This window comes from Nannobrachium achirus (genome assembly GCF_963921795.1).
Source record: "Nannobrachium achirus genome assembly, chromosome: 2".
Lineage (NCBI taxonomy): Eukaryota > Metazoa > Chordata > Actinopteri > Myctophiformes > Myctophidae > Nannobrachium > Nannobrachium achirus.
Window position 1 is genome coordinate 78,920,978 of NC_137811.1, and position 13,773 is coordinate 78,934,750.

The following is a 13,773-nucleotide window of genomic DNA, read 5'->3' on the forward strand; positions in this document are numbered from 1 at the left end:
TATACCAAACTCTGCTGACATCATCACCAGGAATGCTGGTCCCTCATTGGCTGTAGGGGGACACCTACATACATACATCCTAGCCATTTCAGAGCAACGGTCTTCAAAAATCCCAGTCACCTCCATAGCATACATACATACATACATATACATCCATACAGTATATACATACATACATACATACATACATACATACATATATATACATACATACATACATACATACATACATACATACATACATACATACATACATACATACATACATACAGTACATACATACATACATACATACATACATACATACATACATAGGCCTACCTACCTACCTACCCTACCTACCTACCTACATACATATATTTCCAGAATCAATGCCAAAAGTACTGTGTTATCCTTTTAGTCTTAATGTCTGACTGTACCTCTGTTTACATTTATGACTGATAAAGTATTGTGTTATCCTTTTAGCCTTAATGTCTGACTGTACCTCTGTTTACATTAATGACTGATAAAGTATTGTGTTATCCTTTTAGTCTTAATGTCTGACTGTACCTCTGTTTACATTTATGACTGATAAAGTATTGTGTTATCCTTTTAGCCTTAATGTCTGACTGTACCTCTGTTTACATTTATGACTAATGAAGTATTGTTATCCTTTTAGTCTTAACTAGCCCTTACCCGTTCAAAGATATGAGCTCCAAAATGATGGAGCCTTACCTGATTGCAGGCCACGGCACGGGGCGGAGTGACCGCGGCAAGGGGCGTAGTGAACGCGGCGGTTATCGTGGGCTTCGGTGACGTGTGCAGTGGGGCAACGGTGAGATTCGAACTAGTGATCTCTGGCACTCAAGTCGGCGACGCTATCCATTCAGCCATCAATGCTGATGTTTATCGCTTACCGTTTATGTTTAACGATTGCATTCACCACGGCTTCGTAACTCGCGCGGCGCTCCGCCGGCCGCGCGGCCCTGGCCCGCTCTTCGCGGCCACTCGCGCCTGCGGCGCTCGGGGGCGAAGAGCAGGACCAAGGTCCGCTGGCCTTCGCGCCGCTTGCAATGTCGTGGACAATAATCAAACGCCTCCGCCCCTTGCCGCGTTCACTACGCCCCTTGCCGCGTTCACTCCCCTTGCCGCGTTCACTCCGCCCCGTGCTCCGGTCTGCAATCAGGTATACTACAAATGATGTGCAGTGTGTGGGTTATGGGATGTGCACTGTGCACACAGTATATGAGGGATGGAAAGTAACTTTAACTGGTGCTTGCATGATGTACTGTAGGAGCATCAATGTAAGAAACCCGTTTCGTTTAATGGCTACAGAGATACTGTCCCCCCCCCCCCCCCCGAGCCCCCCCGCCCACCCGCCTGCACACACACCCGCCTGCCTGCACACACACACACACACACACACACACACACACACACACACACACACACACACAGAGCTGGTTAAACATTTTGCCTCATGCTAGATGCAGAATAGACGTGCCTCAAGCTAGATGCAGAATAGATAGTAGATACACCATAAAAATGCTAATATACAGCATACAATTTGTGAAAGTGACAAACGGGCTTCACAGTTATGTCAGGTGTGTTCATATGCTAATGGTGATGCGATTTCAGATCAATTGCTCCAGCCACTGAGGAGAAACGCTGTGACAGACAGACAGACACTCACTCAGACAGACAGACAGACATTCGGAAAATTATGTTTGACTAGCCCTTACCCGTTCAAAGATATGAGCTCCGAAATGATGTGCAGTGTGTGGGTTATGGGATGTGCACTGTGCACACAGTATATGAGGGATGGAAAGTAACTTTAACTGGTGCTTGCATGCTAATATGTAGGAGCATCAATGTAAGAAATACCCGTTCCATTTAACGGCTACAGAGATACTGTGTACCGATCTGCATGATTTTTGGACAACATCTGTAACAGGGCCAGAACCCCCCCCCCCCCCCCCCCCCCCCCCCGCCCGCCCGCCTGCACACACACACACACACACTCCCCCCCCCCCCCCCCCCCCCTCCGTGTGTGTGTGTGTGTGTGTGTGTGTGTGTGTGGGGGTTTGTGTGTGATTGTGCTAATGGCCTGAACAACAGCGCCCCTCCCTTAACATGTGTGGTCACAAAAGGTACTGTAGGCTAAATAGATATAGATACACCATAAAAATGCTAATATACAGCATACGATTTGTGAAAGTGACAAACGGGCTTCACAGCAGTTATGTCAGGTGTGTTCATATGCTAATGGTGATGCGATTTCAGATCAATTGCTCCAGCCACCGAGGAGAAACGCTGAGACAGACAGACAGACACTCACTCAGACATTCGCAAAATTATAGTATAGATGTCTGTCTGACTGTGTACCTCTGTTTACATTAATGACTAATAAAGTATTGTTATCCTTTTAGTCTTAATGTCTGACTGTACCTCTGTTTACATTTATGACTAATAAAGTATTGTGTTATTAATGTCTAATCTGTAATACACGGAATAAAGTATGCAATCAATCAATCATACAACTGGCATGTACTTCCATGCCAGTTTCTTGCACAGGAAAAATAGCAGATCTGCAAGCTCTCTGTGCTTGTAGCTCAGCTATGTTCCTTTATTTTTTATTTTTTTATTATTATTATCATTATTTGTGTGTAAAGTCCTTGGTTTGAATGACTGAATTTAAACAGTTTAGTGATAGTTATAGGGCTGTACTGTCCCTTTAAGGCTTGCTGCTGACTTCCCCTTTAAGACGTCATCATTGTTCTACCTGATGACGTCACCACACCTGTGTGTCTAAGCCCCGCCCACCGGGTTTCACAACATTAAAAACAGAAATAAAATAAAAGCGTCAGGAAAACAAAGGGTTAAAAGAACAAGGTAAGATTTAATTGATTAAACCTTTAATCACAACATTAATGAATCTCCTGTTGTTTACTTTCAGAGCGTTGCTTTTATTTAAAGGTTTGTTTTCACAACGAACAGGAAGAGACAAAAAAAAAACGCCCAAAAACATTTTCTAAAGCAGACAAACAGCAGATCTACAAGCTCACAGCGCGTCGCGTTCATGAGGCGTTGTGAGCTTGTAGATCTGCTGTTTTCGCTGTTTGTGTGCGAAGCCACGGAGGAAAGATCAGGTTTTTCGGGTCAGTTTAACTTTAGTCTGTTTTAATGTTAGATTAGGAGTTTAATAGTTTAATGTTTAATGTTAGATTAGGACGGTGAAAGGTGCTTTAAATTCCTTTATGACAAACTTCAAACTCCTGAAAAGTTACACATTAAAACATGTTTCTCTCGATGCCATTGAGAAATATAGAGAATACCGTGTGTGTGTGTGTGTGTGTGTGTGTGTGTGTGTGTGTGTGTGTGTGTGTGTGTGTGTGTGTGTGTGTGTGCGTGCGTGCGTGCGTGTGCGTTTGCGTGATGGTGACGTTAGGAGAGAGAGTAGTAGAAACTACTATTTTAAATGAATGAGTGTCCCTTAATGAAGTTATGTTTAATGGACACAGTAAAACAGCTCTATATTGTGACAGTAATCATTGCTATAGAGTGTTCAGTAACAGTGTTAAACAGCTCTATATTGTGACAGTAATCATTGCTATAGAGTGTTCAGTAACAGTGTTAAATAGCTCTATATTGTGACAGTAATCATTGCTATAGAGTGTTCAGTAACAGTGTTAAATAGCTCTATATTGTGACAGTAATCATTGCTATAGAGTGTTCAGTAACAGTGTTAAATAGCTCTATATTGTGACAGTAATCATTGCTATAGAGTGTTTAGTAACAGTGTTAAACAGCTCTATATTGTGACAGTAATCATTGCTATAGTATAGAGTGTTCAGTAACAGTGTTAAACAGCTCTATATTGTGACAGTAATCATTGCTATAGAGTGTTCAGTAACAGTGTTAAACAGCTCTATATTGTGACAGTAATCATTGCAATAGAGTGTTCAGTAACAGTGTTAAACAGCTCTATATTGTGACAGTAATCATTGCTATAGAGTGTTCAGTAACAGTGTTAAACAGCTCTATATTGTGACAGTAATCATTGCTATAGAGTGTTCAGTAACAGTGTTAAATAGCTCTATATTGTGACAGTAATCATTGCAATAGAGTGTTCAGTAACAGTGTTAAACAGCTCTATATTGTGACAGTAATCATTGCAATAGAGTGTTCAGTAACAGTGTTAAACAGCTCTATATTGTGACAGTAATCATTGCTATAGAGTGTTCAGTAACAGTGTTAAATAGCTCTATATTGTGACAGTAATCATTGCTATAGAGTGTTCAGTAACAGTGTTAAATAGCTCTATATTGTGACAGTAATCATTGCTATAGAGTGTTTCTTCAGTAACCGTGTTAAATTGAGCTGTATTTGTGATGATAATATAAAACCTCCTAACTCCATTGAGCTGTATGTGGGTAAAGTGATGATAATATAAAACCTCCTAACTCCATTGAGCTGTATGTGGGTAAAGTGATGATAATATAAAACCTCCTAACTTCATTGAGCTGTATGTGGGTAAAGTGATGATAATATAAAAGAACACATTCAACTTTCGGACACTGCATAAAGTCACCATATCAACTTTCATGAGACGGTGTCGTTCTGAAAACAGGTTTTTATTTCCTGAAAGGTGAATAGTTACAACATAGCTGGTTTCTAAATAGAATAACTGTGATGCTGATTTGCATTGGATTTAAATAACTTTTAAGTTATAACTAACTAATGAACTAAAGCAGGGGTCTTCAACGTTTTCAGGCCAAGGACCCCTTAGTTGAGAGAGAGATGAAGCAGGGACCCCTTAGTTGAGAGAGAGATGAAGCAGGGACCCCTTAGCTGAGAGAGAGATGAAGCAGGGACCCCTTAGTTGAGAGAGAGATGAAGCAGGGACCCCTTAGCTGAGAGAGAGATGAAGCAGGGACCCCTTAGTTGAGAGAGAGATGAAGCAGGGACCCCTTAGTTGAGAGAGAGATGAAGCAGGGACCCCTTAGCTAAGAGAGAGATGAAGCAGGGACCCCTTAGTTGAGAGAGAGATGAAGCAGGGATCCCTTAGTTGAGAGAGAGATGAAGCAGGGACCCCTTAGTTGAGAGAGAGATGAAGCAGGGACCCCTTAGTTGAGAGAGAGATGAAGTAGGGACCCCCACAACCTGTTCATAGATTCCATATAGTTTCATTGTTTGACAGCACAATCATCAGTGTATTTTGGATTCATGTCAATTTGTGTTTTCAGATATTTAACCAGTTGAACCGTCAATACTTGATAATTTTGACCTTTCACTGTACTTAGTCTGCTCTTTCCCCTCTACACCAAACCTCTTTGCCAAAAATAGCCGATCTACAAGCTCACAACGCCTCACAGTGCGAGGCGTTGTGAGCTTGTAGATCGGCTATTTTTGGCAAGTGGTTAATAGAAAAAGGTTTAGAGGACCCCCTGTAGTAACTCTGAGGACCCCCTAGGGGTCTCGGACCCCCTGTTGAAGACCCCTGAACTAAAGTATAACAATATAATTTTATTCCCTGCAGGATTCAGAAGATCAACCAATCTGTCCACGTAACGGACTCCTGTTCTGCTTCCAGCTAACGCCAACACTTTACTAGCTTAACCAGCCCGTTAACCAGCCTGTTGTCAAGGCAGTTAACAAGCGTTTAACGAGCAGTTAACAAGCGTTTAACGAGCAGTTAACAAGCGTTTAACGAGCAGTTAGCGAGCAGTTAACAAGCATTTAACGAGCAGTTAACAAGCATTTAACGAGCAGTTAACAAGCGTTTAACGAGCAGTTAACGAGCAGTTAACGAGCAGTTAACAAGCATTTAACGAGCAGTTAACGAGGTGGCAGCGGAACATGTCAGACTTCCTGGACTGGTCCAAAAGCAACATGGCCGCCGAGCCGCAGAGCCCCGCCCCCTGGGAGGAAGACTCCGCCTCCACCATGAAGATGAAACACCAGGAGGTAGGGACAGCCTTTCTAATTCTAGAACCAAGGTAAATAAGAGGTAAAGACAGCCACGCCCCTTTCGCTATCTCGCAGTTCCAACTGGCAGATTGGTCGCACCATGGGTGCCAAACTGACTGTGGAGCAGCCTCCCAGCAGCTCATGAAGTTCATGAACAAACACTATTTATGAAAAAGTGAGACCTTTATAACATACTCGGCTCAGGAAAATAAAAGAAGGCATGTCACTCATTTTTTTGTGCTGTGTGGATTTTCGATGTGTGCACTGTGTCATTTTATAGCACTCTAAAGAGCAAAAAGTATGTTTCTAAACGTGCCAAGTATCGCAAGACTATCCACCGTTTCCTGTCTGGGTACCAAATCTTGCGAGACTTCGGAGACAGAAACGATTATTATTTACCGTTATTATTATTATTTCATTATGTACTGTGCACATCGAAAAGCAAGTGATTGTAAAAATACCTTTGGTATGTCTTCTTTTATATTCCTGAACAGATTAGATGACAAAGGTCTCAGTAGTTAATAAATAGTTTTTGTTCCAGGTTTGTTCATGAGCTGATCAAGCCGGCTCCATTCACTGACGCGACCACGGTTTTCCCAACGACCCTGAGCGCAACGGTGGGGGCGCGGGAGTGTGGGAAGCCTATTGCCCATCGGCCCCCACCGTTGCGCTCAGGGTCACTGGGAAAACTGCGGTTGCTTCACTGACATGTATTTTATCGTACTTCCGGTGCGAGTTCTGGCACCCATGCTGAGCTACATGATGCATGCCCAGTGGTCACGTGTTTCCATTCCTTCTAAAATAACTTCCTTGTGAAACACCAGGAGGAGAAGATGGTGACGTCGGCTCACCAGGAGCCCAGCACCCTCTGCTGGCCGGAGGACAGAAACACAGAGAGAGAACCTCTGCTGCACAACAAGAAGAGTGACAGGTGAACAAACTAAAAATACATATTTATTATTATTGTGGGCGAGACCAGTATGTTATACCAGATCTTTATTCACGTTATTCCTGGCCCCGCCCCCGGCTTCCTGTTCATATCCTGAAAGAGGCGGAGGCTGAGAAACATCATTTGGTTTCCTGTTGTCCTTGCATTAAAGTGTCAGTAGTTGGCGTTCTGGGCTCTGTATGTACCATGTCTGCTTATAATAAGCAATTTGTGTCTCTAAAAAAATTGTTGCTTATTGGGCTTACGTTCTAATATTTTTTAAACCAGTGGTTCCCAAATCCTTTCATATCAAGGACCCAGATTACATATTTGTCCACAGTCGCAGACCCCATCTGAAAATATGTGGTGCCAGGGACCTCCACACAGATTTATGTTGTTAAAATATTTCAAGAATATTCAAAAAAAATGTTTTCCCTCAATATCCTTTAAATAGCAAATATACAAGCTCACAATGTGTCGCAATGTGACACATTGTGAGCTTGCTGATCTGCTATTTTCAAATGTGAATGTAAAGTAGTAGCCTACTGTAGTTGCTTCTGTTGGGCTTATTTCTTTGGCAAAATCTGGCAACAGACAATTCCATGTCACTTCCTTACTTGGGAGGAAGTGAAAAGATGTTTATGAAGCAGCACACAAATAAAAATGCTCCAGCGCCCTCTGTAAAAGGAAAATGGCAGCCTTCATATAATGGCCAGGAATATGGTGAATAGGTCAAGTTTATTCTCCTCAAAGAACTGGCCAACAGTACAAAGGCAGGCCCTTCCCTTTACTGGCCTTTTGTATCTGCCTTTGTAGCAGGAAGGAGCATCTTGTAGGAACAGTGTATAATACTGTGTATAACAGTGTATATGTATAACAGTGTAACAGTGTATATGTATAACAGTGTATAAGTATAACAGTGTATATGTATAACAGTGTATATGTATAACAGTGTATATGTATAACAGTGTATATGTATAACAGAACAGTACTGTAGCCAAGGAAGGAGCATCTTGTAGGAACAGTGTATAATACTTACATTTGAACCACTTAACCATTATTGCTATTTTTGAAAGATCTTGCAAAATGTGTGCAAGTCTTTGAATACATGTATTTTATAAAGCGATGCACATACAGTATCTTAGGACAGGTAAGGACAGTAATATTATAAGTTTAGTGAAGACCAATTATGGTTGAAAGAATTGATGAAATTCTCCTTTAATCTGTACAACCAGTAAGACGCCCTAAGGACGAGTAGGGACCGCCAGGGTGCACGGAAACAACAGACTTAACCTATTACACTATTACACTATTACACCTATTACACTATTACACTATTACACCTATTACACCTATTACACTATTACACTATTACACTATTACCCTATTACACCTATTACACTATTACACCTATTACACCTATTACACTATTACACTATTACACTATTACACCCATTACACCATTACACTATTACAACTATTACACTATTACACCTATTACACCTATTACACCATTACACCATTACAACTATTACACCTATTACACCTATTACACCTATTACACTATTACACCTATTACACCTATTACCCTATTACCCTATTACCCTATTACACTATTACCCTATTACACTATTACACTATTACACTATTACCCTATTACACTATTACCCTATTACACCTATTACACCTATTACCCTATTACACTATTACACTATTACACCTATTACACTATTACACTATTACACCTATTACACCTATTACACCTATTACACTATTACACCTATTACACCTATTACACCTATTACACCCATTACCCTATTACACCTATTACACTGTTACACCTATTACACCTATTACACTATTACACTATTACACTTATTACACTTATTACACTATTACACCTATTACACCTATTACACCTATTACCCTATTACACCTATTACACTATTACACCTATTACACCTATTACACCTATTACACTATTACACCTATTACACCTATTACACTAGTGTGACAGCAAAGTGTGACAGACCTGTCTTTATAGAAGACAGATGGGGCAGTCCTCAACAATCACAGCTCGTCCCTATTGGCCGGAAAAAGTTCAAAGTCGTTTAAAGTTGAAATCACGTTGCTAGGCAAAAGTATGCCAGAGTAAGTGTGACATAACCTGACTCTGCCAGATGGTGGAAGCAGTGCGTATACTGCATATACCGCCCTACTTTTACCATCTGGAATTGCTTGGTCAACATCGATGTAAGGGGCGGGCCATTTTTTCAACTTCTTTAGCAGGTGATTGGATGGGGCCGTCTGTCTATCACAGTCTGGGACTGTGATAGACAACCACTCCAGCCACTAATATTGGCCTGTCTGCATGACGTTATTGACGTATCGAGGAAGCTCTGTGACGTATAGGTAATAGAGCCCGCCCGTAGCTGCCGCTGATTGGTCCGGACTGGGACATTCTGATGATATCCACAGATATAAAGAGCAAGATGATTGGTCCGGACTGGGACATTCTGATGATATCCACAGATATAAAGAGCTAGATGCCTCGGTCGCCTCTGCAGTTAATTGGAGCGATGTGCAAAAGTTCTAGTCCAGACTTCCGGGAAAAACTAAGGGAACGCTGTCAGTCAAAGTGACGACTTTTCCGGGACTTATCCAAGGACCTCAATTCAACAGAGCCAGTTCCGATGTTGTGCTGCTCAGCTGTTCTTACAGGCTGCTTACGTAAAGACCCGCCCCCACCTGCCTCTGATTGGCCTGGCAACTTCCCTATGTGTGAGGCACGCAGAAACAATGAACACGGAAGTGATGAAGATTCCGTTAGGTGCTCAATGCATTTAGCGCCCCCTAGCCGAAGGAGGCGTCTACCTTTCTATGTCTACGATGATATCCACTCTCCCTGAGTGCGTTCAGATGGTAAAGTAGGAATGTACGCACTGCTGCCACCATCTGGCGGAGTCAGGTTAAGTGTGACAGCAAAGTGTGACGGACCTGCACCTTTTCATAGTAACTGCCCCCTGACAGTCGCAATAATAAGGGTAATAATAATAATAATATGATATTATGATGTCATCTGTATAGGACTCCTCAGGGGGAGGGGCTTGAGGCAGAGAGGCGGAGCCTGCTCTCTGAGGGAGGGGGAGGGGCCAGTCGCACCGAGAGCCAGAGAGAGCTAGGGGGAGCCAGAGAGCTAGGCTCCTCCCACTCTGGAGCAGGAGCCAATGGGAGCACAGGGGCGGGGCTCTGGGAGGAGGAGGAGCCAGAGCTCAGGAGGAGGAGACAAGCAGACAAGGAGGAAGTGGAGATCGAGGTGGAGGAAGACAGGTCAGTGTCCTTATAAGGTCTTATGACATGCATAATATTAATTATTATTATTATGTAAAGATCTTATGACATGGATAATATTAATTATTATTATATAAAGATCTTATGACATGGATAATATTAATACATTATTATTATTATTATTATGTAAAGATCTTATGACATGGATAATATTAATTATTATTATTATATAAAGATCTTATGACATGCATAATATTAATTATTATTATTATATAAAGATCTTATGACATGGATAATATTAATTATTATTATATAAAGATCTTATGACATGGATAATATTAATTCATTATTATTATGTAAAGATCTTATGACATGGATAATATTAATTATTATTATTATATAAAGATCTTATGACATGGATAATATTAATTATTATTATTATATAAAGATCTTATGACATGGATAATATTAATTCATTATTATTATGTAAAGATCTTATGACATGGATAATATTAATTATTATTATTATGTAAAGATCTTATGACATGGATAATATTAATTATTATTACTAGAAGCTGGGGCGGCCCAGCGTCTAGTCGGCGACCTGGCCAACTCGGAACAATGTAAATAGGGAATGAATGCCCCGCCCTTTAATGCAAACCCCATTATACCTGTTTTCATAGGACCCGTTTTGACCATTTGTCTGCCTGTGTCCATTTATGCCCATATATGGAGATATCTGTATCTGTCTGTCTGTCGGTGTCCATTTTATGTCCATATATGGAGATCACTGCAGTTATAGTTCTGGGTCCATTTTATGCCCATATATGCCCATATATGGAGATATCTGTCTATCTGCGTCCATTTTATGCCCATATATGGAGATCTCTGTATCTGTCTGTCTGTGTCCCTTTTATGCCCGTATATGGAGATCTTTGTGATTCTGCATCCATTGTATGCCCATATATGCCATATATGGAGATATCTGTTTATCTGCGTCCATTTTATGCCCATATATGAGATTTCTGTCGCTTTTTCAAACAGATGGTCAAAACGGGTCCTATGACAACAGGTATAATGGGGTTTGCATTAAAGGGGGAACCGGCACTGTGTCTGCAACACAGTCGGAGGCACAGACAGATACAGAGATCTCCATAATGGGAATAAAGGGACACAGACAAACAGATGGAGGAGGAGACAAACTTAATGCAAACCCCATTATACCTGTTGTCATAGGACCCGTTTTGACCATCTGTTTGCCTGTGTCCATTTATGCCCATATATGGAGATATCTGTATCTGTCTGTCTGCGTCCACTTTATGCCCATATATGGAGATCTTTGACCATCTGTTTGCCTGTGTCCATTTATGCTCATATATGGAGATATCTGTATTTGTCTGTCTGCATCCATTTTATGCCCATAAATGGAGATCTATGCAGACACAGTGCCAGTTCCGGAAAATCCTGATGTCAGACATCAGAATCCGAACCTTTCGTGCTGGTTCCAGAAAATCGTGTATCGGGTCGGGTCGGGTCGAGGCCGAGCACTGCACTACCTGCTGCGGTGGGGAACGCATGTGCCGAATTTGAAATAGGGAATGAATGCCCCACCCTTTAATGCAAACCCCATGAATGCCCCACCCTTTAATGCAAACCCCAATATACCTGTTGTCATAGGACCCGTTTTGACCATCTGTTTGTCTTTGTCCACTTATGCCCATATATGAAGATCTCTGCACACACAGTACCGGTTGCAGAAAACTCTGATGTCAGACTTTATGCCCATATCTGGAGAACGCGCGTGCCGGTGGGAAGAAGGGTTCTCGAGATACGCGGATTACATACATACATACACATTCACAGAGATTTTGTGTTGACTCATGTGGCGTACGTGATGTCAGAGCCTTTTATGAAGTGATGTCACAATGACTCAGCGCTTGCGCCGATTTCCTCCGGAACAGCCTGATGTCAACAATCAGCTCCGCATAAGGAGATTCCGAACGTTTCGCGCCGGTTTCGGAAAACCGCGAGTCGGGTCGGGTCGAGGCCCGGCACTGCACTCCGCGCTGCGGCGGGGAACGCACGTGCCGAATCTGAAGCCGGTGGGACGAACGGTTCTCGAGATACGCGGATTACAAACAAACAAACAGACAGACAGACAGAGATTTGTCGCATTTATAGATAGATATAAAGATCTTATGACATGTAAAGATCTTATGACATGGATAATATTAATTATTATTATTATGGAGGGAGACAGGTCAGTGTCCTTACATTAAATCCTATTTCTACTTTAGTTCAAGTGTTTAGTTGTCATAAATGCATATAATTAACATAAATTATCATTAATTAACAGAGAGAATGGTCTACCAGACAAGGCAGCTCAGGTGTTTATATGCATATAATTACCATAAATTACAATAAATTACCATTAATTACCATCATTTAATGAACAGAGAGAATCGTCTACCAGACAAGGCAGCTCAGGTGTTTATATGCATGTAATTACCATAAATTACCATTAATTACCATAATTTAATGAACAGAGAGAATCGTCTACCAGACAAGGCAGCTCAGGTTTTTAACCCCGCGGTGACCATCCTGACCTCGCCCGGCTGTGACCCCGCCTCCCCCAGGGAGAGTGAAGCATTCTGGGAGTTGGAGGCAGAGAAGAGTCCTTTCCTGGGACCCAACGGCATGCTGGGAAATGAAGGATTCTACAACGACTGGCCTCTGGAGGGAGAGGCCTCCAGATGTAAGAGAGAGTGTGTGTGTGTGTGTGTGTGTGTGTGTGTGTGTGTGTGTGTGTGTGTGTGTGTGTGTGTGTGTGTGTGTGTGTGTGTGTGTGTGTGTGTGTGTGTGTGTGTGTGTGTTACAGTAATGTAAGAAGTGCTCATGTTTTACTAAAGTAAAAGTATCAGTAATACTAGTTAATACTAATATTAGTGAAATATCAATAATATCCGTAAGTACAACTTTTTCATTGTAGGGCCGACACGTTGTTTACATACTAGTCTATAGACTAGAATGTAAACAAAGTGTCGGTCTGACAATGGCCAAAATGATTATTTTATCATTATTTCACGCTTTTTGTGGTCATTTTTTAATAGGAACACATACGGTATATGAACCTTACTTTTTTATAAAATATTTTCGAAATATAATTTTTATTTTAGCATCCGTTTTTCAAGAAAAAGTTTACTATATCTCCTTTAAGGACCAACACTAAGAACGAATGCGTCTTTGTCAACGTCTGGTCTTATTTTTCAATAGATGTCATATTTAATTTGGAAAGTTCTTTAGGTCAGAGGCAAATGCAAATGTACTTTTACTTTGTAGGTTTTGATTATTAAACAAACATGTAATTGTGTTTCTACATTATGGCATTGATAATATCAATAGTTCATGGGTTGCATTTGTAGTCCTACATTGATGATATCAAGAGTTCATGGGTTGCATTTGTAGTCCTACAGCGGCCATGTTGTAGTCCTACAGCGGCCATGTTGTAGTCCTACAGCGGCCATGTTGAGGACCAACTGTACTGATTGGTGTAGAACATGCATGGTCAACTGGCGGCCCGGGGGCCACATGTGGCCCCCACCTAC

At 41.5% G+C, this 13,773-nt stretch overlaps 1 protein-coding gene across 3 annotated transcripts in view; it reads left to right on the top strand.

Moving 5' to 3' along the window:
- Positions 1-2,801: 2,801 nt before the first annotated feature.
- Positions 2,802-13,773, top strand: part of LOC308303827 (transmembrane protein 79-like) — an 18,689-nt gene continuing 7,717 nt past the window's right edge. For 2 of the 3 annotated variants that reach the window (XM_080748324.1, XM_080748326.1), the window contains exons 1-5: positions 2,802-2,871; positions 5,519-5,946; positions 6,774-6,880; positions 9,965-10,207; positions 12,715-12,923. In XM_080748324.1, coding sequence (XP_080604450.1) covers positions 5,839-5,946; positions 6,774-6,880; positions 9,965-10,207; positions 12,715-12,923 — 667 coding nt within the window. In that variant the 5' untranslated portion in view covers positions 2,802-2,871; positions 5,519-5,838. Of the gene's footprint in view, positions 2,872-3,111; positions 3,138-5,518; positions 5,947-6,773; positions 6,881-9,964; positions 10,208-12,714; positions 12,924-13,773 lie in introns of those variants that run through there. The other variant, XM_080748325.1, reaches the window with a different exon arrangement.